Consider the following 27,530-nt stretch of genomic DNA (forward strand, 5'->3'; position numbering starts at 1 on the left):
ATGTAGAATGCATAATTTCAAGCGTATTCTTTTAATTGAGAGACGGAACTGTCCCCTCCTTGCAACACAAATTAGACGATCTACAAGTCTCCAACTTAAAAGTTTAAATCTGAACAATATATTCGATCTCTTTTCGCTGTTCCGTTATTTCACGGAGTAATAATTTCCATTTATTTGCGCTAATGCGATCTTTACTATCATTTTTTTGAGACTTTCAGATTTTCCTACTTTCATCATCTCTAACCTGCTCTGCATGTGTATCGTGCCACCATTTTTGAATTCTTTACGACATTCTACTTTGTCATCTACTCTGTCTTTTCCCGGCCCAGGGTGTGGTTAAATCTCTTGGCACAAAGGCTCATCTCGCAGTACGTGAAAGTGTCTTTCTGAGAAAGTCACGTCTCGTCCCAAGATTTTTTTATATAACAGAGAGACATATATGAGATATAAAATAAACATAATTTATGCAAAAGAAATATTTACCTTGCTGTATTCCCATCAGTACATTCCTGTTTAACAGCTACCTCTGGAATTTTTGTTTCAATTTCGTGTTCTTCTTTTATCAGGGGAGAAATTCTGGCCCCATTGCAGTTTTCTGTACAATGTTTAATGTTCTGAGTTGGAGAAGATGGTTTTTGGTCTTCATTGGAAAGCTCCTTCCATCGTTCCTGTAAAAGATGTTGTAAAATTATAGCTGGTCACTGTAAGCATATGAACTCATTTCTTCAAAAGAAATTTTCTTAATATGTAAAATATAACCTGCATCATGACAATGTTTCCATGCTCCCAAAGAACTACACTAGAATCACCCTAAAAAAGAAATGAACCTTTTAATAATAAACTGAAAATATATTTTTCTTTAGTTAGAATCCTTAAAGCCACAGAAATGGCCAAAAAAAATTCAGAGCAATTTGGCATTGCCAGCTATTTTGTGTTGCATCAAAATTACAGCCATGAATAACTAACAAATTCAAGATGTTTATTGCAGACATTTAAGCTTCTGAAATTCAGTGGTTTTTAGCATAATGTCAGCCCTTTGTTTATAAATCCTGCAAGAGAATACAAATGAGGTTGTGTGGTGAAAGCCTCTAACCCAGTGTTTTACATATATTGCCTAATGTCTGGTGTAATACTTCAGGGGTGTATTTAAAAGAATAAAGTCAAGTCATGGAGCATGCACTGGTATAGCGCGTTGCAGCACCCACTACATAATGAAACAACTCGGGATCCCAGTTTGCAACCCCCCCAGGCAGACACGCAGTCCAGTCCCACCCTCCAGAAATGACCCTCTATCTGCGGCAGCCAGGTGTTACGTGGGCAACCCCTTGGTCTGGTCCAGCCACTTGGGTCCCCAACAATGAGGATCCTACAAGCTGGATCACCCTCGGGGAAACGCTCCACATGGCCATAGTGCCGCTCCCTCACAATGCAGGTCATGTGCCTCATTCGGGACTCCATGAGCAACACAAAGTCAAACCAACAGTACCCAAGGATTTTCCGGAGAGACACAGTACCAAAGGAGTCCAGAATTGTCTCAGGTCACTGGATAGTGTCCATGTCTCACAACCATATAGAAAGACAGGAAGCACCAGGTCTCTAAAGACTTGGACCTTTGTCCTTTTGCGTATATATATTAAAAGAATAAAATAAAAAGTATTTGCTCGTATATTACTTTATTTTACACACACACTATATGTATATATTGACCCACACAGTACTGTGTAAGTCGTAGGCATGTTTAGAAAAAAAACGTGAATCAAAGAAGCTTAAAAAAATAATCAAAAGCTTCTAATTATAAATAGCAATTTAAAATAAAAAAAAAGTTTGTTCCAGTGGAAAAGTTGGTTGATTTTGCAACTGATCATAAAACCCAGTTTATTATATTTCTTTAATCCTGCACTTGGCTAGATACTTTAAAATAAACAAGTTTTAATCTTAAAAGGGGTCTATTATTGATATATTAATTCTTTTAACAAAATCCAAAAACATGTTGGTAACATTTATTTTTTTAGAAAATGAAAGTTTAGAAATCTGACATTTGTTTTTTGTTTTCTGCATAAGTGTGTCGTCAAAAAACAAGAAACATCTAAGACAAAATGTACATAAATATTATAGGGTATCCAAAATGTTTGCACAACACACACGCACTCAGTGCCTTGCAAAAGTATTTAGTTCCTTGATCAATTCTCTAATTTAATTGAATAACAATTCCTACAATTGTATTTTGGTCATTTTTTTTTATCTTTCATAGCAAACGTTAGATAAAATAATAATAATTCTGAGCTTCATAGCTTTGAGAAAAAAAAATATGACAAGTACATTTAGAGAACTGGTCAAGGGACTGAATATATTTACAAGACATTATATACACACATACGATGACAATATTTTAAATGAAGTACATGTACAAACATATCATCATTATGTTATCACAAACAGTCCGATTTCAATAAAACTGAATGGATAAAAGTATCACCTGTACCGAGGAATCTCCCATTATGTATTTTGCACCTTCGATAACAGCCAAATATGAGAATCTAAGCTGATCAGGTGTCTGAATGAGACCCATCCTGTATTTCCTCATATCAAGTAATATTTTTTTAATATCCACTGATGATGGATCTTTTCTTTTATCCATCTGTAATAAAAAAGTATAGTTTTCAGGTTATCTGAAATAAAAAACAATATAAAAATGCACACAATTCACAAATTTTGCTTAGCATAATATAGGAGCCACCAGCACCACTTTAAAATCTCTTGTCTATTTTTACTCGGGTTGGCAAGCTGAATCTTGCATTCCATTTCCACTGCTATTACATAAAGGAAAAAATGTATAAGAAGAAATATATTCACAATAGGGGAGATGATTAGTAAGCAAAATCAGAAGATGCTGAATCTCATAAATTGGATTAACTTTAAACTAAGAAGAGGCTGTTTGGAAAGAAATAAAAAAAATATAAAAAACGTTTACATTCCTAAGTTTATTAAAGAACAGCAGTATTATATGGCAAGGGACAATTCTACTCTAAGACTGAGTATTGAGGAAGACCTGGTACAAGAGGCCCATGGCAATTGACACAGCTCATAATATGTTGCTTATGATATTAAAATTGTCAAAGACAGGTATACAGCATCTTCGCAGGTATTAACATTTATCTGCAAATGACGGACAGTTTCTTTAGGGTGTATTTAGCCAAGGTGCAACCAAACCTTTACAAAGGGATTAACACTAACAAAGAATAATAATACCCCTGCTTTTGTGTGGCTAATTCCCCATCACTTTCTCTATTCATTGACTCCATTTAATGTTTCAAAGTTTTCAAAGCCACTCAAAGAATTCACAATTCTTCATTTTCTATTTTTTGTAAATTGCTTCTGCAAATGTAATGAAGAAAGCAAACAGATAATAGAAAATAATTCATAAACTACAACCGCAGTTCCAAAACAGTTGGGACACGGTGTAAAATGTAAATCATCCAATGTTGAAAGTGAGACATTTTACTATTTCATGAAAAATATGAGCTCATTTTGAATTTAATGGCAGCAACACGTCTCAAAAAAGTTGAGATGGGGGCAACAAAAGGCTATAAAAGTAAGTGATACTAAAGAGAAACAGCTGGAGGAACTTTTTGCAACTAATTAGGTTAACTGGCAGCATGACCGGGTATACAAAGAGAAGCTTAAAGAGGCAAAGTCTCTCAGAAGCAAAGATAGGTGGAGGCTCACCAATCTACTAAATAAAAACTGCGTCTAAAAATGTTTGGAACAATTTCAGAGTAATGTTCCTCAATGAAAAATTGCGAAGACTGAAAATCTCATCATCCACAATACATAATATCATCAAAAGATTTGAGAATCTGTCGAAATCTCTGTGCACACAGGACAAGGCTGGACATCAATATTGGATGCCTGAGGCCTTCAGACTCTCAGGCTGTACTGCATTAAAAACAGGTAAGATTCTATGCATGGGCTCAGGAACACTTCCAGAAATCATTGTCTGTGAACACAATTTGCTGTGCCATCCACAAATTCAGGTTAAAGCTCAACCATGCAAAGAAGAAGGCATATGTGAACAACTCTGGAAACACAACCATTTTCTCTGGGCCAAAGCTCATGTAAAATGGACTGAGGCAAAGTGGAAAACTGTTCTGTGGTCAGATTAATTGAAATTTGACATTCATTTTGGAAAACATGGACTTTGTGTCCTCCAGACAACGGGAAGATGGACCATCTAACTTGTTATCAGTGCTCATTTCAAAAGCCTGCATCTCTGATGGTATGGGGGTGCATTAGTGCTTATGGAATGGGCAGCCTGAACATATGGAAAGGCACCATCAATACTGAAAGGTATATACAGGTTTTAGAGCAACGTATACTCCTAGCCAGATGATGTCTTTCTCAGGGAAGGCCTTGCACATTTCAGCAAGACAATGCTAAACCACATACTGCATCTATTAGAACAACATGGCTTCGGAGTACAAGATTCTAGGTGCTGAACTGGCATGCCTGCAGTCCAGACCTTTCACCAACTGAAAACATGAAATGAAAAATACAACAAAGACGACCCAGAACTGTTGAGCAGCTAGAATCCTATATCAGACAAGAACAGGACAACATTTGTTCCCCAAAAGTCCAGCAACTGGTCTCCTCAGTTTCCAGACCGTTTAAATGAAGAGCGAATGTTACACAGTGGTAAACCCGGCCTTGCCCCAACTCTTTTGAGACGTGTTGCTGCCGGAAATTCAAAATGACCTTATTCTTTTCTAAAAATGGTCAATTTTCTCAGTTTAAGCATTTAATATATTTTCTGTGTTCTATTGTGAATAAAATATTGGTTTATGAGATTTGCAAATCATTGAGTTTGGTTTTTATTTACATTTTACACAGTGTCCCCACCTTTTTTGGAATTGGGGCTGTAGTTAAGGATATAAACATTTGGTTTACAATGTTTTGTTTTGAGGCAAATGTTTTAGATACATTTATTCAATGTTTTTACCCATAAACAGATTCATTTAAAATGCAGCATATATCCATATCTTATACAACTTATAAGTTTGAGTGGGAAGATAACAAATAATACTATTTTACAACAATCCTTAAATGCTCTGTGATGCAAATTATGTAAAAGAGACATATTACAGTAGAGAAGACTGAAAAAAATGTTTAACTGGTCTGTGATACAGAGACTAATCACAGATGAAATTAAAGTGTAATGATCCAAAAAGAATTCATTGTAGAAACACATTCCCAAAGTAAGTCTTATAAAGGTATTACTAACTTACCAGAAGAAGACAAGTATCAACCAATGAAAATGTTCCTGAACGTCCAATTCCTGCGCTACAGTGAACAACAGCAGGCCCATGCTCAGAGTTAAGGGACCCCGACTCTCTTACTTTAAAAAGAAAATTAAGGAATGATGCTGGAGATTCTGGGACTCCAAAATCGGGCCACGTAGTATAATGAAAATGGTAAACCTCTCTAGTTTCCCCTGTCTTGAAGGAAAAAAAAAAATCAATTTTAAATCTGAAATAAATCACGTACAATAGGTATTACCTAAAATTTTATAAATACATTGGTGGGGGAAAAGATACATAAGACTAACCTCTGAGTTGTTACAATTATTGTTTTTTATTTCAAGTCTGTCATGATGGTTTTGTGTAAATGAACTTGCAGCTTTTTTCTTAAATGACATTCTAAGGGTAACTACATAACAGTTTATGGAAACTACTGCATCAAGATTCTTGAGATCTTCAACTTTGGTTTTATTCACACATGCCCTTGACATGGGATTCACCAACTAACATGACCATTTCTGTGATAGGCTGAAAGTATGAAACAGGCTCATGGCTTACGTGTACATAAATGTCCCTACCTCATTAAAGGCATGCTTCATTTATGGTTTATAACAACATGAATGGTACAGGCAACAATTTGCTCTCGCTAGGACTTTAAACTACTCAAAAATAAAAAAAATAAAAAATCAGGAAAAAGCAGTTTGTCACACAGGACTACATAGCAGAACATGTATTCTAAGTTACTCATTTTTAGGCAAGTCTGTATACGTTATGCATATGACTTGGATCCTTGTCAGAACAATACAATCAGGTTGTAATGATGATGGTTTCACTTTCCAGTTTAACATTTACAAAAAAAAAAAACAAACAAAATGCCACACCTCTCTTTGTAACTGGCCTGAACCAATCAAAGGAGCTTCAAAACACATTTTAATTGGTTGATAATAAACAGCAGTGCAAGAGGAGGTTTATCTAAAATGAATACATTTTTCTCCGATGACTAAGAAGCTTGTGGTACAGTGTGGGAAGTGTTCAGAGAACAAAGGTGATTATAATAAAAAAATACTTTTTCATTTTTCTGTTCCTTGAGTTGCTGAAAATAGAACTTTCTTGACCTTTTGAATTACCGCTTATCTATTTGCTTAATCTGCTTGGTTCAATTAAGGATGATGTGAAGCCACAGTCTTTATCAGGATTCGGTATGGGTCAGGACACAAACTATGAATAGAATGCCACTTTACCACAGAACACATCTGTGCCCATATTCATTTATACTGTAACAATTTAGAATTTCTAATTAACCAAGCTAACTCCTCAAAGTCGCTGGATATCATGGCCGGCCTGTACACTGGTACTGCTGTGCAGAGTGAAGGCAGAACTTCTGAGTTTTTCCCAGTTGATTCTGGGGTTCGTCAGGGGTGTGTTCTGCTCCTACTCTCTTCAATGCTTGCATGTAATGGGTGTTGGGCAAGGTTGTGGGGTCCAGTGGCTATGAGACATCTGTTTGCAAAGAAAGATTCACGGATCTTGATTTTGCTGACAATGCGGAGATCTTCGCAGAGTCAATGGAGGCTCTGACTGGGGTGCTCGAGAGACTGAGCGAGGAGTCTGGGTGTCTGGGCTTGTGAGTGTCCTGATAAAAACCAAGATCCAGGCCTTTAATGACCTCTTGGGCACGGCCATCAGCAGTGTGTCTGTCTGCGGAGAGAGTGTCGACCTTGTCGAGAGGTTTACTTACCTCGGCAGTGACATTCATGTCTCTGACGACTCTTCCTATGAAGTCAGTAGACGGATTGGGAGAGCATGGGGGGTCATAAGGTCGCTGGAAAGGAGTGTGTGGCGCTCCCGATATCTATGCTAAAGGACGATGGTCCAAGTCTTTAGAGTCCTGGTGCTTCCTGCCTTGCTATATGGTTGCGAGATATGGACGCTATCCAGTGACCTCAGACAAAGACTGGACTCCTATGGTACTATGTCTCTCTGGAAAATCATTGCATACCGCTGGTTTGACTTCGAATGAGTGCGTCGAATGAGTGGTTGCTCACGGAGTCCCGAATGAGACACATAATCTGCATTTTGAGGGAGTGTCAGTTTTGGCACTATGGCCATGTGGCATGATTCCCAGAGGGTGATCCAACTCGCAGGATCATCATTGAGGACCCGAGTGGCTAGACCAGCCCAAGGGGATGCTCACGTAACACCTGGCTGCGGCAGACAGAGGGTGGGATTGGACTGCGTGTCTGCCTGGGGGGTTGTCAATAAGGATCTCGAGCGGTTTCATCATGTGGTAGGTGCGGCAACGCGCTGTACCAGTGCATGCTCCCCAACCTAACCTGACCTGACCTGACCTAACAAGAACATCTCTGAAAAGAAAACCAGGGCCCAATGAGAAGTAGATATGGGCAGTTCATATACTGTAAACTCTATAGAGACATTCATTGGACCAGGAATTAAACGGCTACAATCCAAAAATAGCTAATAACTACAGTTTTTTTTTTTTTACACTTTTTAATCAATATTCAATACATAACCTACAATGCAGTATACCGATATTTAATTTTAATTTTACAAATGAAAAAATGTAATATACTACTTTTAAAATCAAAGTGAAAAATGATGTAGGCCTACTTTTATATCTTCCAGTTTTAGCTCTCGAACAGTAAAGTAAGATTTAATGTCCTCCGATATCAGCTTCAGATGAAATCCAGTATCACTGAAATACATTTCCTGGTCATCTTTTGTTGGCCAGTATTGTGCACATTTTTCCTAGAGAAATAATTAAAAGAATGAAAAAATAAATACATAAATAATAATAATACATATTTTTGAATTTCAAGTTTCTAAAGCCAAGTCTCCAATGCGTGGGTCTAGTTAGTCTAGGTCTTTACTGTCTATGCCTGCCACTAAACTTGCACTGCACCCAACACTCGCTCTTCGTCTTGCAGGCGATGAGCCTATAAGATGGCTCTGCATTGCCATTTTGACTCGAGTCTGGTTGGGTTATGTGGAATACACCTTTTTTTTTTTTTTTTTTTTTTAATCTGTACCATCAGCAGGGTTGTTGTGAATCGTTATTTGTCTGACCTTTCATTCCAAACCTGTTCTTCAAGGTAGACTCTACCAGGAGCACAAAGCTCCAAACGACCAACCTCTGAGCATTTCTAAGGATCACAAGCCCCTCAGGAATTTTTTTGAAGTTTTCCTGGACAGGATATCAAGCACGGCTGAGGGTGGGATGGGATGCAGTTAGGTGGGTAGCATTGTTGTTTTGTGCAGATGGCGTTGTCCTTTTTGACTCATCTGACCATACCCTTCGAATTCCCTCAAATGATTCGCTGCTGCGTGTGAAGCGACTGGAATGAGGACCAGCACCTCAAATTCTGGGGTCATGGTTCTTTCTTGGAAAACAGATGACTATTGTTTTCAGGTGAGCAGAGAGTAACTGCCCTTATTAGAGGAATTCAAGTATCTTTGGATGAGTGATAGAAAAAGGGAATGTGAGATTGATAAGCAGATTACAGAAGCAGCTGCTTGCCGAGTTCCTTAGTTTGGCAGGACTGCCAACAATAGGAAGAGTCTTTGTGGTTCCATACTTCTTCCGTTTTACAATTATTGATGCCACTATGCTCCTGGAAACACTCAAAGCTTTAGGTTTGATCCCCTTACCCTGATCTATGCCTCACCACAATTATATTGCAGAAGTCTACAGGACTTTAAGGGTTGTTTTATGTCCTGATATGCAGTGTGAATTGTGGACTCTTATACACAAAGTACATGTATGCCTTTCTGAACAAGGTCCAATCGATTCAATTTGTCTGAAGTGTATTCCAGTCAAATCCTAGACACATCTCAAGGAGAACTAAAGCAAACAGGATGCACCTGACCATATTTGGAGTGCCATAGCAAAAGGTCTGAATACTTACATAAATGAGAGATGTCAGTTTTTTATTTTTAATACAATATTTGCAAAGCTTCCTGAAAACATTTTTTTAATTCTATCATTATGGCTTACTGAGTGTGAAGTGATTAAATGGAAAATGTATCCAATTAAAATGAAATCTACAATAAAGTGTGCAGAACAAAAAGGAGTCTGAATATTTTTTGAATCCACTGTAAAATTAAACAACAGAATAAGCTACAAACTAACTCTCTTCTATCCTATATTCTAATACAAAAAAAGTGTTAATTTACACATCAGAATGTTTCTGCTGATAAAAATACTTCACACTGTTTTTGATCTGCAAGCCACCAGAAATTCTTGTGCCAGAGACATAGGTTAACAAGCTTGAAGGTGGCAAGCATAAAAAGAAATGCAGCTCAGCCTGTCTATCTACTGAATACCCAACCCCCCTGATTTTATCTGATTTTTCAGATATTTTTGTCAGGTATAAAAAGATGAGACTTTTGCTCATTATATTACAGATATGTGCTTTGTTTTTAAGCCCCAAAAGGTGCCACAAGATTCCTTCTATACTGACCATTAGGTAATGGACTGGAACTGTGCTATATAGATAGTCAGAGATAATCGTGAAGCTTGATCTCATTTTCATGTAAAACTAAAACATATTAATCTTTAAATAAACTCTTCGTAGATATTTAACATCTTTGAAAGTTTTTGTCCTGATCACTAACTACATTTCATGTTGTTCATCCCGGTAGAGTTTACAGTAGGTTTCAAAATATCTTGGCATTAATCAGTAATGCTTCATTAAAGGTAATTAAGTATACATCTGTGGATACTCACAGATCCCTTTTCTATTACTCTGTTCAGCATGATGACAGCTCTACTCTTCTGTTCCCAAATCATCAACCAGAAGTGACCGCAAGTGTTCCGGAGGGGACCCTATTAAAACACAACAAAAAAAAAAGCATATGCAATTAGAATTTAACGAAAAATGTGAAAAGTGTACATTAGTGTAAATTATTAGTGTGCTGAAAACAAAATATTTTCTAAAGTAGTAATTCCCAAACTCGGTCCTGGGGTCATACACCAAGAGTCATTGTTGTCCACTGAAATGATAGAAATGAAAATAAATAAATTTTATATATATCTATTGTGGTAAGCAGCCCGGACACAGACAGGTGGATACCAAAGGTTCAACCATCAACACACATTTATTCGTAATTTCTCTAATTACAGTGCACACAACCCAGTACTCCCGTATCAAGCACCCTTCAGTCCTGGCCTCTCACAATGCCTTTCTCTCTTCCTGACCGTCTCCACTCCTCTCCTCCGTGCTCCGTCCACTTCCACCCGACTCCAGCCATCAAATGGAGGGAGGCGGCCCCTTTTACATTCACCCAGACGTGCTCCAGGTGCCTCCTGATGAACTTCTGCCGGCACTCCCTGATGTGGCGGAAGTGCTGGCTGTGCATCCGGAAGCACTCCGGGTGTCCCTGGTCTTCCGCCACACCCGGAAGTGCTGGGGGGATGAAGTAAGATATATATATATATACATATATATATATATATATACATATATATATATATATATATACATATATATATATATATATACATACATATATATATATATATACATATATATATATATATATATATATATATATATATATATATATATATATATATATATATATTTACTAGCTGTACCCCATGGCTTCGCCCACATAGTAATGAAACAGTACAAACTTTAAAAATCAATAGACGTTGGCACTACATATGATCGCATTCAGCTCCGACGGGAAACCATTCCCCGCGTGGGAAGAAAAGCATAAAAGCCATGATATCTCTGGAAATCACCAGCTACCCTCTAAAACACATGGAGCTCTGATATCTCTCTTATAAACACCAAATGTTACTCCTTAACAATCTGTAGATGATAATGTCTGTTGAACAAACAGGTATCGCTAGCTAAGCGGAGGCAAGGTGCACTCCAACACGTGGCGAGTCATAGACTAACTTGAACAGAGGCTGGCAAGTGAATGAGGAAGGCCCCGCCCCCCTGCTCTCGGCCCACAGCCACTCTGTTGGATTTGCATAAATACATTGGTACCGCAAGCGAACTATGGTACTTGAGAGCACGATGAGAGAAGTCACAAAATCAACCGGAAAGTTCAAGCAAATTATAGAAAACAACCAGATCTAAATCTGCTAAGTAATTCTCTCGTGAAAAGCAGACAGACATACAGACAGAACGTTCTTGGACCACGAAATTTGTAAAACCATTTCTTAGCGAGCACCTATGGGCCAAAGGTAACCTACAGTCCAAATTTCAAGGCCCAAGTCATTTCGTGATGAGTATATATGTAGATATATACACACACACACAAAAATCAGACCATTCTCTCTATATAAACACAAGAAGAACAAGAGTATTTTATATTTGATTTTACATATTGTATGTGAAAATATAAAAAGTGATTGAACAAAGTAACTACAGTCATATAGAGAAAAATTACTAAAACAATACTCAACCATTGCATTCAGCAATTTTCTGAACCTGTCTTTCCAGTACAGGGCAGCAGGGGGCCAAAGCTCATCCCTGAGGCATTATGAGCATGGCTGCATACCAAAAGTCTAGCTCCAGGTACCCACTCCCCCACCTGGCCTTAGTTGTGAATCAGCCTGACAGTAGGGAAACTGAAGGAAGAAAAAAAAATGTAGTTCCTGCTAGAAATACACAGAAATATTGTGAGGACATGCAAATTTCAGACAGAGTTCACCTCACCCATAATACAACATGCAAAGCCACCACACTACTCTCCATTGAATTTTCTAAAATATAAAAATGTACAGTTGTAATTCACATACCTGAGTTAAAATATAGCTTCTCTGAGCTTCTTCCACCAAGACCAAACTTGCATTGATGTAATCATTTTCCGTATTTTGCAGTTTAACACGACTGTGATCAACTGAAATTAAACCACAAGAAAAACTTGTAACAAAAAAGTGTATATTTTACATAATGTACGGAGATTAAACAGTCATCCAATCCCCTACTTATTACATGTTTAATGCGTCAAACAACAAATGGAATCAAAATCTAAAAATAAAAACAATGATGCTTTAGGCTGTTCAGAAATGTCCAATATCTTTGTTAGCATGTATTATTTCTTTTCCACACATCAGAAACATATAGTCTGAAATCAAATTTGAAACACTCATCCCAGTGTTATTGTAATTATTCAAATATGTGCAGTTTTAGGAATACTAGAAAATAATTGCTAATATTAGTTTTTACACATTAAGAAAGAAATTCCATTAATCGTTCAACACAAACTGCCACAAGACATTGCTTTGACAGGACAACTAATAAACTCTGGCTGGCAACTTACATCATAACATAATTTGTGCAAGTTCCTGCTCAGCTACATTGCTCTATTGCAGTTGTTGCTAAAGGTGAAATACAAATAATAAACATCAAAAAAAAAATTAAAATCATGTTAACTTTAATCTTAGCAGGTAGATAAAACAAGGGCAAGAGAGACAGGAAAAGATTGTGGAGGCTGCGTTGTAACAAATGCTATCAGAGTAGGTGGTAGAACTCTCTAAACTTGTATAAAGATGGTTGGTTATTTATGTTGTCTTTAAATTTTAAATAGTGAAACACCTGAAAATCAATCATACTGTACTTGAATAATATGGCATTGGTTATTGTATACGGATGCTACATGAGCCACAATAATGAAACTGTCCCCAATCACTCAGTCAGAGTGCCAATCATCCATTTCCTAGATGGAAGGAATGAAAACAGTGTGCAGGGTGGCCTTTAATTATCTTCCTTCTTTTTTTGGCTGCTCCCGTTAGGGGTCGCCACAGCGGATCATCTTGTTCTTTGTCTTTCTGTCCTCTGCATCTTGCTCCGTTACACCCACCACCTGTGTGTCCTCTCTCCTCTTAGGCCTTTTTCCTGGCAGCTCTATCCTTAACATCCTTCTCCCAATATACTCATCATCCCTCCTCTGCACATGTCTAAACTAACGCAATCTCGCCTCTCTGACTTTGTCTCCCAACCGTCCGACCTGAGCAAACCCTCTAATGTCCTCAAATCTAATCCTGACCATCCTCATCACACCCAATGAAAATCTTAGCATCTTTAACTGCCACCTCCAGCTCTGCCTCGTGTGCCTCCGTCTCCAGCCCATATAACATAACTGGTCGCACTACCATCCTGTAGACCTTCCCTTTCACTCTTGCTGGTACCCGTCTGTCACAAATCACTCCTGACACTCTTCTCCACCCATTCCACCCTCCCTGCATTCTCTTTTTCACCTCTCTTCCACAATTCCTATTACTCTGTACTGTTGATCCCAAGTATTTAAACTCATCCTTATACTGTTTGCATTTTAAGGCAGCGAGTGTTCTAGATGTCTTAAACATACAGTGCATCCGGAAAGTATTCACAGCGCATCACTTTTTTTTACATTTTGTTATGTTACAGCCTTATTCCAAAATGCATTTAATTCATTTTTTTCCTCAGAATTCTATACACAACACCCCATAAAGAAAATGTGAAAAAAGTCTGAGGTTTTTGCAGATTTATTAAAAATAAAAAAACTGAGATATCACATGTACATAAGTATTCACAGCCTTTGCTCAAAACTTTGTTGATGCACCTTTGGCAGCGATTACAGCCTCAAGTCTTTTTGAATATGATGCCACAAGTTTGGCACACCTATCCTTGGCCAGTTTCGCCCATTCCTCTTTGCAGCACCTCTCAAGTTCCATCAGGTTGGATGGGAAGCGTCGGTGCACAGCCATTTTAAGATCTCTCCAGAGACGTTTAATCGGATTCAAGTCTGGGCTCTGGCTGGGCCACTCAAGGACATTCACAGAGTTGTCCTGAAGCCACTCCTTTGATATCTTGACTGTGTGCTTAGGGTCGTTGTCCTGCTGAAAGATAAACCGTCTGAGGTCAAGAGCGCTCTGGAGCAGGTTTTCATCTAGGATGTCTCTGTACATTGCTGCAGTCATCTTTCCCTTTATCCTGACTAGTCTCCCAGTTCCTGCCGCTGAAAAACATCCCCACAGCATGATGCTGCCACCACCATGCTTCACTGTAGGGATGGTATTGGCCTGGTGATGAGCGGTGCCTGGTTTCCTCCAAACGTGACGCCTGGCATTCACACCATAGAGTTCAATCTTTGTCTCATCAGACCAGAGAATTTTCTTTCTCATGGTCTGAGAGTCCTTCAGGTGGGCTGCCATGTGCCTTTTACTAAGGAGTGGCTTCCGTCTGGCCACTCTACCATACAGGCCTGATTGGTGGATTGCTGCAGAGATGGTTGTCCTTCTGGAAGGTTCTCCTCTCTCCACAGAGGACCTCTGGAGCTCTGACAGAGTGACCATCGGGTTCTTGGTCACCTCCCTGACTAAGGCTCTTCTCCCCCGATCGTTCAGTTTAGATGGCCGGCCAGCTCTAGGAAGAGTCCTGGTGGGTTCAAACTTCTTCCACTTACGGATGATGGAGGCCACTGTGCTCATTTGGACCTTCAAAGCAGCAGAAATTTTTCTGTAACCTTCCCCAGATTTGTGCCTCGAAACAATCCTGTCTCTGAGGTCTACAGACAATTCCTTTGACTTCATGCTTGGTTTGTACTCCGACATGAACTGTCAACTGTGGGACCTTATATAGGCAGGTGTGTGCCTTTCCAAATCATGTCCAATCAAGTGAATTTACCACAGGTGGACTCCAATTAAGGTGCAGAAACATCTCAAGGATGATCAGAGGAAACAGGATGCATCTGAGCTCAATTTCGAGCTTCATTTCAAAGGCTGTGAATACTTATGTACATGTGCTTTCTCAATTTTATTGCAGTGATCCCTCGCTATATCGCACTTCGTCTTTCGCGGCTTCACTCCATCGCGGATTTTAAATGTAAGCATATGTGAATATATATCGTGGATTTTTCACTGCTTCGCGGATGTCTGCGGTCTACAGTACGTGTGCTTCCTCAGTTGATTTGCCCATTTGAATTAAAACAAGGGACGCATTTGAATTCAAACAAGGGACGCTATTGGCGGATGGCTGAGAAGCTACCCAATCAGAGCCTTCGGTTAAGTTCCTGTGTACTGCTGATTGGCTCAGCGACGGAGTGCTGCATTAACCAGGAAGTCTAATCTCACTCATTCAGCATTAATGCAAGTTACTGCTACTGCTGCAGGAGCCGTGTCCAAGCGCCAACAGAAGATGCAAATGATTGCAGAAAAGGTAAAAGTTTTGGATATGTTGAAGGAAAGAAACAGCTACACCGCTGCAGGACACCATTACAGCATCAATGAGTCCACGATTCTTTTTATTTAAAAAGGAGGAAAAGCATATAAGATCTACGGCCGCAGTGTCCTTTAACCCGGGCGCAAAACAAGTTGCAAGTGGACGTGATAAGGCAGTAGTCTGGATGGAATCTGCTTTAGGGATTTGGATTGAAGAGTGATGGAAGAAGTACAACGGCGGTGCTAAACAGTCGCCTGAAGAGGCTCCTTTAGAAGAGCTGTAACGCTATCCTTTGTAGTGCAGTAAAATTAAACTCATCGTTATCGGACAAGTCGTCGTGTCATTGTTGGTGAGTAACCATAATTAATTATTTACGTACAGTACTTATTACATGTACATAGTTTAGTGTCACTGTACACACATTTTACTGTATACAATTTTTCTTGCATTGTACGTATTTATTGCTGGTGGCCTGTCTGTCGTAATGGCTGTAACATATGTGATATCGGAGACGCTCGATATCTTTAAAATAATATTTAGGTTTTACTGTATGTAAACTGTGTTTACATACATAATTTCAACGAATCTTACCTAATATCTAAGAGAATACAAAGGGTTTATGCTGTATAATTGTGAGTGAAATGTTTATAATAGTGTGGGAGAGTTTGTAAGGGCTTAAAATATATAAAAATAACCATATAAACATATGGTTTCCACTTCGCGGATTTTCTTATTTCGCGGGTGGCTCTGGAACGCAACCCCCGCGATGGAGGAGGGATTACTGTATTTTTAATAAATTTGCAAAAATCTCAAGTACACTTTTTTTCACGTTGTCATTATGGGGTGTTGTGTGTAGAATTCTGAGGAAAAAAATGAATTTAATCCATTTTGGAATAAGGCTGTAACATAACAAAATGTGGAAAAAGTGATGCGCTGTGAATACTTTCCGGATGCACTGTATAGGTTGAATATGTGATAATCTGTGTTGAACTCGCCACTATCTTCAGTGGTTTACGATCCTAAGCCAAGCAGGTGTCTCTAGGATGTGATGCTGCCAGTGAGGATGGACTCTACTGTGCAACAAGTTCATGAGAACAGATGGAAAAATTCAAGCTGCTATTTGATGTCTGAAGAATCAGATGTGTTGGTGAGCCTTTTTTTTACAAGAGATAAAAATTTTTGCGCCCACTTTTGTTCATTAGTGAAAGTCACTCCAAGAAATTTAAAGATGCTCACGCTTTCAACAGCATCAAATTATCAAGTCAATCAATGGCGTCTACTTCAAATTCTAAATAGAGTATTAAAGTATCAACTGCACATGGCATAGGTTGAAAAGTACTGCCTTTCTACTGGCCACTATGTAGGCTGCATACTATGAAAGTCAAGATTTGCTTATTTTGAGCGCTGCCTTCATGAGGTGTTGGATTACTTTCCATTTCAGAAAATTATTTAAAACATTGTGTAATGGGTATTGGACATCTGATTTAAAATGTTATACTGCATTACCTCATTGCAAACTAGAAGATATAGCCTAACCTATGCCCAGAGTAATGGAAAATAACATAAAGAATCATCACAGCCTACTTTAATCTCCTTCAGTTACTTTGCAACATACACTGCCTGGCCAAAAAAAAAGTCGCCACCAAAAAAAAAAAAGGTCACACACTAATATTTCGTTGGACCGCCTTTAGCTTTGATTACGGCACGCATTCGCTGTGGCATTGTTTCGATAAGCTTCTGCAATATCACAAGATTTAGTTCTATCCAGTGTGTCATTAATTTTTCACCAAGATCACAGTCTACAGTAGGCACTAGGCATGATTGGTGCATCACTTCATCTGCCTCTCTTCTTACCCTGATGTGCCCATCACTCTGGAACAGGGTAAATCTGGACTCATCAGACCACATGACCTTCTTCCATTGCTCCAGAGTCCAATCTTTATGCTCCCTAGCAAATTGAAGCCTTTTTTTCCCAGTTTGCCTCACTGATTAGTGGTTTTCTTACGGCTACACAGCTGTTCAGTCCCAATCCCTTGAGTTCCCTTCGCATTGTGCGTGTGGAAATGCTCTTACTTTCACTATTAAACATAGACCCGAGTTCAACTGTTGTTTTTCTTCGATTTGATTTCACCAAACGTTTAAGTGATTGCCGATCACGTTCATTCAGGATTTTTTTCTGGCCACATTTCTTCCTCGAAGACGATGGGTCCCCACTATCCTTCCAGTTTTTAATAATGCGTTGGACAGTTCTTAGTAGTTTCTGCAATCTCCTTAGATGTTTTCTCTGCTTGATGCATGCCAATGATTTGACCCTTCTTAAACAGACTAACATCTTTTCCACGACCACGAGATGTGTCTTTCAACATGGTTGTTTAAGAAATGAGAAGCAACTCATTGCACCAGTTGGGGTTAAATAACTTGTTGCCAGCTGAAAGATAATCGCCCATGTAGTAACTATCCAATAGGAGGCTCGTACCTATTTGCTTAGTTAAATCCAGGTGGCGACTTTTTTTTTGGCCAGGCAGTGTATTTCAGTGCATTTATTACATTGCAATAATGGTGAATACATATTAGAGGGGGTAGGACTCCACACATTTATGCAGTTGAAGTAAGAAATATTAGCTCGATACTAAAGGGAGAAGAGTCGTTACAGAGCTCATAGTCAGTCTGATGTCTGGAAAAGGACTGGTTTGAACTGAAGCTGTGTGTTGTCAAAAATGAAGAAAAGCTCTGAAATGTTGAGACTCCGACATGAACTGAGAATATTTACATATGGCAGAAAAAAAAACAAAAACAAGCCTTATTTACAGTACAAATATATTCATTTTCTAAAATTTCTTATTTCTATATGGGCTCAAGTACCCTGGGAGTTAAGTTTACATTATCCAACGAATTTTCTACAAAATAGTGCATGGTACATTGTTATATTATTTTGATCATTTTAAGCACAGAGACAAAAATTTATAACAGGAAGTGTAGCCTTCTGAGCAAGGCACGGGACCGTAAATCATAACAGTGCAGCTTCAATACCAACCGGTGACTCACTGTGTGACCCTGAGTGAGTCACTTAGATTTCCATGCATCTGTGGTTTCAGTATAAAAATAGTTCTACTTAGCACTAGAAAAATTTTAAATTCTATGGGCAGCAGCAATATATAATTATATAACTGCAGATAACCCCAGTATTAAAGATATAGTAATTTACTGTTTATGCTGTTAAAAAGAACTCTGCCTACATGCTTAGGAGGTAGTAAAGATTTGGTTGAATATTCTCCCAATTTTGTTTTTACTTACTGAAAACATGATACTGTGCCAGTCAGAGATGCTGCACAGGCTTTAAATGTAACTTATATGGGATAATAATAATTAAACTTCAGATTAAATAGTTTGTATGTTAATGAATACATTTTGGTTTAAATTAGTGACAATAGGTGAATGCTGTGTGTTTAACTCTACAGAGTCTATAGTACAGACACACCTCACTTACACAAGAGCTTGAACTCCCCTTTTGCAGTGAACCATGGAATGGCTCGTTACATTTATTAATACAACTGCAACGTGACACAATAGACTTCCATCTCCTACATCAATCAAAGAAATTGACCCTTTTTCTTGATGAAAGTTGCAATATCCCACTACACATAAACAGGACTTGTAGAAAGGTATTCTCAGAAGGACTGCATGTGTTCTGGAGACAAAGGGTGGCTTTACCCTTTTATCAGGTCCTTGATATCAGATATCAAGATATGATGAGGTGTTTGTTATGTTGTCCACTCCCAGTATATAAAGGAGGTCCACTTTATATCACATATTTTGATTTCATGTTTCTTAGCAGAACTGTATGCTATTTTGTAAGCAATAAGCCAGTGTAGTTCAAAGAGTTGTTACACTGAACTTTAAAAAGTGATGTTTTGTTGTGACTAAACATGGCTTACAATGCATGGGTTTGACTCAGTGAATGCAACAAATGCAAAAATGTAAAAGGTGTAATGATTACCTTAAAAATCATTTTATTACTTCATACTCATTTACGGCTATGCTTCACTCCCATTTAATATGCGTATTGAACAACTTTAATTTTACTAAGAGACTGACACCCTGAACATTACACTGTACATGAAACTATTAAAAGTTGTCAGTTTGTTGATAGTCCATTAGTAACCAGATTTTACATTTACCTCTGTGCAGCTATTTAAAATGTGGTCCACTGTCTTTTCTAAATATAATTTTTATTAGTTGTTGTATGCTTCTTTTCAAACCAATTGCATCCTGATTTAAAAGGTGCTATACTGATCAGCTTAATCTGTGAAAATGTTACTGTCATTCACTAAGGAAGTTATAATTGCTTCAAAGCACTTCTTGTGTCAGAAGAAGTGTTATTTTTCTTGTGTTATTTTTAACAGAGAAAGTTTATTTTTCTTTTTCAGAAATAGCAGTTCTTAAAAACACACTCTTACTTACATGGACTCACATCTCTGTATCTGTTTCGATTTCGATTCTCTGGATATTTAGCAACTTTATATGAGGAGTCATAGGACTGATTTCGAATTTCCTGTAGGAAACACAAAACATACTTTAAAATAAAGTTCATGATAAAATTCTAAAAGCACAATTAAATGAAGGAAAAAAATCAAGTAAAATATCTTATTTACATTTGTTTCTTAAGTCAAGAAACTTTTTTTTAATAGAAATTCTGTATATCAGCACCCTCTTATTATTTCAAATTAAAATATAATCCTAGATAAACACACAATGCCATAAACTTGCAGTATTTTAACTCATAGAATACTTGTGTGTAAATGGGAGAGAGGTCAGTGGAATGGTGAGGATGCAGGGAGTAGAGTTTGCGAAGATGGATGAGTTTAAATACTTTAGATCAACAGTACAGAGTAATGGGGACTGTGGAAGAGAAGTGAAAAGGGGAGTTTAGGCAGGATGGAGTGGGTGGAGAAGAGTGACAGGAGTGATTTGTGGCAGACGGGTATCAGCAAGAGTGAAAGGGAAGGTCTACAGCAGGGGTAGGCAACGTCGGTCCTGGAGTGCCACAGTATGTGCAGGTTTTTGTTCCAACCCAGTTCCTTAACGAGAACTCAATTATTGCTGATGAAGCACATATTGCTTAAGTGACATTTTAATGCTTCATTTTAGTGGTCTCGCTTGTTACGGTTCTCCAACCTTAATTGCTTATTTCAATCTTAAACTGCTGCATTCAGTGTTTTAATTGCTCCTTATTAGCAATAAGATGTAAAACAGGGGTAGGCAATGTCGGTCCTGGTGAGCCGCAGTGGCTACAGGTTTTCATTCAACCCAATTGCTTAATTAGAAACCAATTATTGCCAATCTCAGACCTTATTTAATTTTATGGCTTGTTAGTCTGTGCAATGTAAGGCTTTTATATCGTAGATTTTTTTCCTTTCCAAGGATATCATCCAAATGATTTGAAGCCTAAAACAGATCATTTTCAGTCTGTCACATTTTTCTATTAAGTGTTTTATTAAATCAAACTGTGCATGATGAACACACACAGATGTAATTGGAAAAAAGCTAGCTGGAGAACTGCTGGCTGCTTTGTCTTTTACATCTTATTGCTAATAAGGAGCAATTAAAACACTGAATGCAGCAGTTTAAGATTGAAATAAGCAATTAAGGTTGGAGAACCTTAACAAGCGAGACCACTAAAATGAAGCATTAAAATGTCACTTAAGCAATATGTGCTTCATCAGCAATAATTGAGTTCTCGTTAAGGAACTGGGTTGGAACAAAAACCTGCACATACTGTGGCACTCCAGGACCGACATTGCCTACCCCTGGTCTACAGGACGGTAGTGAGACCAGCTATGTTATATGGGCTGGAGACGGTGGCACAGGAGACAGAGCTGGAGGTGGCAGAGTTAAAGATGTTAAGATTTGCACTGGGCATGACGAGGATGGACAGGATTAGAAATGAGGACATTAGAGGGTCAGCTCAGGTGGGACGGTTTGGAGACAAAAGTCAGAGAGGTGAGATTGCATTGGTTTGGACATGTGCAGAGGAGAGATGCTGGGTATACTGGGAGAAGAGTGATAGGGATAGAGCTGCCAAGCAAGAGGAAAAAAGGAAGGCCTAAGAGAAGGTTTATGTATGTGGAAAGAAAGGACCACCTAACCTGCCCCCCTGTAGACATGCACATGCACTTTTCCTCGTAATAAAAACACACATACACTTGTATTCCTCTCCTGCAGACCCACGCACAGAGATCACTGGTCTCTGCAGGCGTACTACCTCAGGAAAAGTCTGGACTCGATGTTTTATTGTTGCTGTCTTTTATACTTATTATGTTTATTTTATTATTTATAGTGTATTGTGTATTTAAGTATTCTGCCTTGAAGCCGAGTCCTACCAACAAAAAATTTTGTTAAGTGTATGCATAATAACAATAAAGAATTCTATCTATCTAACAGAACAAGATGGACAGAAAGATATGGAAGAAGATGATCCGCTATGGCAACCCTTAACGGGAGCAGCCGAAAGAAGAAGTATTGTTTGAAAATACATACTAAAAAAACGAATGTAAGTGCAATAGCAAGGGTGAATCACATATTCATTACTTAATTACAAATAAAATGCAAATTACAAAATAAAAATGCATAACAAGAAATAGTATTTAATATCAATAGCATGATAAATATTCAAATTATTTAGGAAACCTAAATATTTTTCTAAATGACATTAACAAAGCTATTTAAATTAATAGTTAAAGAGCAACACCTGAAAAGCAAACTGCAAATTAAAATATCAAAATAGTTCTATTGTACCCAAGTATCCAAATGAACACCTAAAACTCTATAGAGAACACCTAAAACTCTATAGAGTACTAGCAGAAATTCTTAGCGGCAAACATGAGCATTTCACTTTAATTTTTAGTTCATCAATCACATTTCTCACCTGTAAGTAGAGGTGCTACACTGAATTAGCTTTCTAAGCTGTTTCAATTGCTAAATAGGAAACTGAAGCAAGATCTTCATGATTGGTCAAAAACAGAATATTGGGTACATCCCAAATAAGACAGTTTGTGATTGATCACAAAATTAAAACTTTATTTTCATCTCAACTATATACAAGTATACAAAAAGATGAAATGACGAATCTCAGGGTTCACAGTGTACTGTATATATAACGTAAATAAGACAAGGTAGTGTGCACAAACAGACAAAACCATGCCAGTAAAATTAACTGACACAATTACAGAGGCACCCATTAAATGCAAGTTCCACAGACCAATATGGAGACTGATCTTTTAACAAACTGAAGGGAGGGTTCATGATCCAAGATGTCAACGTAGGGTGAAAGATCACAAGGGGATATTATCACATAGCCGGACAGATCTGGCTCTAATACAGCAGTATCTTTTTCCAGATGGCTAAAGAATGAAGAATCCATGACGGGGTAAACCCTACACAATGCAGCAGTCCTTGCAGACAATGCTTGGAGAACGTGTCTTTCAGAGAATGGAGAGGCTGCCCCGTAATATTCTCTGCAACCTCTGAAACCAGCTGGACTCGCTGCAATTGCGGTACCAGACCATAATGCAGCTGGTCAGAACACTCTCGATGGTGCCTCTGTAAATGTGGTGAGAATGGGAGATGGGAGAGTCATTCAAAAAGTGTAGTCTCTGCTGGGCGTTTTTAGTTAAGGAAGTGGAATTGTTCATCCATGTGAAGTTCTCGGTATGTGGACACAGAGTAACTTGGCACTCTTTACAATCTCCACAATAGAGTTGTTGGAGCAGACTGGGATGTGATCATGTTGTTTTTACGTTTGTTTTCTTCATGAAGTCCTCAATTAACACTTTAGTCATGTCAAGGTTGACAAATAGATTGCTGTCGCTAAACCAAATAGCCAGCAGTTCTACCTTATGGGTGGTACGGTGTACTTATGAAGATGCAGATGGGAATCTAATTAAAGGCACTTATAAAATGAAGATTAAATTACTGTCATTCCATTATCCAAAACAATGCAAAGGATGAATGAAGTAATGAATGAAACGCTATAAATAAGCAACATAATCTGTGTGACCATTAAAGCCAAAAATAAAACAACAGCAACATTAAATAAGATATATAATAGACACAATAACATATGCAATAACAGCAAATGTGCTTTGAGTATAAAAAAAAATAATAATAATGAATAAACACACTTTTGGTATTGCATCTGCTTACTGGAAAGGTAAATACCCAGACCTGACCTCTGCCATATTGCCACCAACCCTGAAGGGGAATCTGTACTCGGATGCACTGTCTGCCATTTACCTGTTCTTCAGAAAATCAGAATTCCAGAGAAATGTGGCATAGCTCAAGTTTATACTAAGAAGCTTACTATGGTGAAGTTTTGGAGCAACATGTCTATTTTTGTTTTAATAAAAATTGGGTTATAAACATCAGAACAATACAGAAAACACCACCTATCATTTATGGATTTACAAGGGCCATTAATGTCATGCGTACAGAGCATAGTGAAATTCATACTGGCATGTGCTAATCAACATGCAACATATCACCGCTCTCTGGTGCCAATACTGCCAAGTAAAACAACCTTCCATGGCGACATCCCTGTGTGTACCACTACAAGGCAGAAACAATGTGGGTTTGTCTGTAGTTTTTCGGTAGTGATTTTCCTGTGTGCTTTACCATTCCGATATTCTGTGTCTTTTTACACTTTCCAGAAAGTACTAGCATTACCTGACATTTACTCATTGGTGCTCTGTATTTGTTTTACTAATGAATTAGTCTAATTTTCCATCTTCTGTAATTGTTTAACAAGGTTTTCAGACATGCTTGATGTAAAACTTTTTACTTGTAAGACATCCTGCTCAGTTTCAGACAGAGTTGCTGAACCTTGCAATCATAAGCTTTTAAAAGCGAGGTCATACAAAGGTAAAATCTGCCAAGGCCTTGTGTTGCATTGTTTAGGCCACTGTCATATGATGCTAGTAAGGAAGGTTGTACCATGAATCTCCGCACTCATGTGGCATTCTAATAGCACAAATAACATAGCTTTCCAAATATATTCTAAATATAAGGTGGTACTTCCTAAATACTTAAGTTAACTACACTGGTCAACAAGCATTTTGCTACTGGGATTCTGTTACCTGTACTTTAACAAATTTCACTTGCCGACTCCAAATCTGAAAAACGTTTTCGTCCAGCACGTCCCATTTTTTAGTTATGATGTTCCAGGTCTTGTTCAACTAGGGTGACTGGACAGTAAAGGCAATGCGTTTCAGCATTTAATAAATAAGTTTGGTCTCGAGAAAGGTGAAGTCAAAATTAAGGAAAGTGTTTTTGTTGGCCCTGAAATCTGTGAACTGATGCTTGACGATGAGTTCAAAAAGAAACTGAAGCCAACTGAGTCAGCACCCTCATTCGTGTAGAATTTTCTTGACAGTCACAGAGCAGAGAAATTATACTGAGCTTGTGGAGAATATAGTGAAAGTATATTAGCTTATGGGAGCCAAAATATCACTGAAGACACATTTTTTACATTCTCATCTCGACTTTTTCCACCAAATCTAAGCGATGTCAGAGATGAGCATGGGGAAAGATTTCATCAAGATATAACGGAGATGGGAAACTGATATCAGGGAAAATTCACTCTAAGTCTGATGGGTGACTACTGTTGGTTCCTGCAAAGAGAGACGGATGTGCTGTACAAGCGCAAAAGCGAGTGCCTCCAATAATTCTAGGCACGCTGACCTAACTTTTACATTGAGGTAAATTGACATACATATGCTTTAATGTGTCTCTGGTATCGTCTTCTGGTTTGTTTTCAGAATAAACACATCTAAACAATTTTGGTGGGACAGAGGCCAAACTCCAGATATTGTGTTGATATATTATATTGATATTCAAAAGTGTCAAAATGTCAATGATGTGTATTTCAAAAACCTGACGTGCTAGCTTAATTTCGATTTCATGTATGAAATCAGTGTAAAAAAACTTAATAAAGAGCTGCTCTGAAGTTCCCAGTAGCAAACAAAAAATATTTTTTTGTAGACCAGTGAAAAAAATAATCTTTTCTTGATAGAGATGTGAAAGACATATTATGAATAGTTTAACAAAACAATCAGCATGTCAAGAAAACTGAAACAGTTCAACAAAAGTGATGGACAAGACAGTAGCAACACGCAATGTATAGCAACATCAAGACGTACCGCTGCCTGAATTTTGATGGCGACTTTCCCCAGCACTTTAAAGTCTGACGATCACTGATTAAATAAACTATGTTAGACTCCTCTCTTCTCTTGGATTACTATGGCCTGTCATGGGACTCCCAACTACCTTCTAATCAATATCAGCCAGCCATTCACCACAGCTTCTCAGAGTTTTTGCACTGTGTGCACACAATAATTTGTGCTGATTTGTAAAACCATTAGACACCAACTAAATGTTCCTTTAACATGTTGACTGCTAAATGTGAGCTAACATGTAGTAGGCAATCTATAGTCAAGTTATATCTTAAACTGTGATTGTGGCTTGCCAAACATGAGCATATTCATGTAAATAGTGGACAGTAGGAATCTGACATAACAATGAAAAATCAGTGTGGAATGGACTAGAATAATTCACTTTTAGTGGACAGCATTTATTTTTCACGAAAATAATTTACATATATACAGGTAGAACAACAATTTATCTCATCAATATGAAGTTCAAATGGAAACTGAAACATTCAATTGCAATGCATTTACAAGATCTACCTTGTAAGACCCAGCTGAGTTATCGCATAGCATATAGAAACAATTTAATTTCCATGTGCAAACTATGATGTTACTCAAATAGATTTTTTTTAAAGCAAACTAGGGGGTTTCACTCGCCAACCCCCCGGGGTTGAATGAAGTAATGAATGAAACATTACTAATAAGCAACATAATCTGTATGGCCATTAAAGCCAAAAATAAAACAACAGCAACATTAAATAAGATATATAATTGACACAATAACATATGCAATAACAGCAAATGTGCTTTGAGTATCCATCCATCCATCCATCCATCCATCCATTTTCCAACCCGCTGAATCCAAACATAGGGTCACGGGGGTCCGCTGGAGCCAATCCCAGCCAACACAGGGCACAAGGCAGGGAACCAATCCCGGGCAGGGTGCCAACCCACCGCAGGACACACACACACACACACCAAGCACACACTAGGGCCAATTTAGAATCACCAATCCACCTAACCTGCATGTCTTTGGACTGTGGGAGGAAACCAGAGAACCCGGAGGAAACCCACGCTGACACGGGGAGAACATGCAAACTCTTTGAGTATATTAAAAAAAAAAAATAAATAAACACACTTCTGGGTATTTACCTTTCCAGTAAGCAGACACAATACCAACCCTGACCTCTAACATATTGCCATCAACCCTGAAGGGGAATCTGTACTCGGATGCACTGTCTGCCATTTACCTGTTCTTCAGAAAATTCCAGAGAAATGTGGCATAGCTCAAATCTATACTAAGGAGATTACTATGGTGAAGTTTTGGAGCAACAAATAGACTCAAATACATTTTTTTAAAGAAAACTAGGGGGCTTCGCTTAAACCCCCCCCCCCCCTCAGCCTGTTCTTCACGTCTCTGCTGCTCACATATTTGGATTTCACTTTCACCAAACAACACATCTTTTAATTCTGATGGATATGCCTTTTCATTGGGAAGAAACACTACATTTCCCTGATGGCAACACGAATTAGACAATCTACAAGTCTCCAACTTAAAGTTTAAATCTGAATAATATATTCAATCTCTTTTCGCTGTTACGTTATTTCACCAAGTAATAATTTCCATTGGGTGGCACGGTGGCGCAGTGGTAGTGCTGCTGCCTTGCAGTAAGGAGACCTGGGTTTGCTTCCCGGGTCCTCCCTGTGTGGAGTTTGCATGTGCTCCCTGTGTCTGCGTGGGTTTCCTCCGGGTGCTCCGGTTTCCTCCCACAGTCCAAAGACATGCAGGTTAGGTCGATTGGCGATTGTGCCTGGTGTGTGGGAGTGTGTGTGTGTCCTGCAGTGGGTTGGTGCCCTGC

The 27,530-nt window shown here is 38.3% G+C and overlaps 1 protein-coding gene across 2 annotated transcripts in view; it reads right to left on the reverse strand.

Annotated features, from left to right (window-relative positions):
* The window catches only part of ptpn2b (protein tyrosine phosphatase non-receptor type 2b), a 53,318-nt gene that overhangs the window by 15,481 nt on the left and 10,307 nt on the right, over positions 1-27,530 (reverse strand). For both annotated transcript variants that reach the window (XM_028817596.2, XM_028817597.2), the window contains exons 2-8: positions 19,934-20,024; positions 12,070-12,170; positions 10,039-10,137; positions 7,923-8,060; positions 5,283-5,492; positions 2,477-2,638; positions 484-668 (exon numbers count right to left, since the gene is read on the reverse strand). In XM_028817596.2, coding sequence (XP_028673429.1) covers positions 484-668; positions 2,477-2,638; positions 5,283-5,492; positions 7,923-8,060; positions 10,039-10,137; positions 12,070-12,170; positions 19,934-20,024 — 986 coding nt within the window. The remainder of the gene's footprint in view (positions 1-483; positions 669-2,476; positions 2,639-5,282; positions 5,493-7,922; positions 8,061-10,038; positions 10,138-12,069; positions 12,171-19,933; positions 20,025-27,530) is intronic.

This window comes from Erpetoichthys calabaricus, chromosome 13 (genome assembly GCF_900747795.2).
Source record: "Erpetoichthys calabaricus chromosome 13, fErpCal1.3, whole genome shotgun sequence".
In the NCBI taxonomy this organism is placed as follows: domain Eukaryota; kingdom Metazoa; phylum Chordata; class Cladistia; order Polypteriformes; family Polypteridae; genus Erpetoichthys; species Erpetoichthys calabaricus.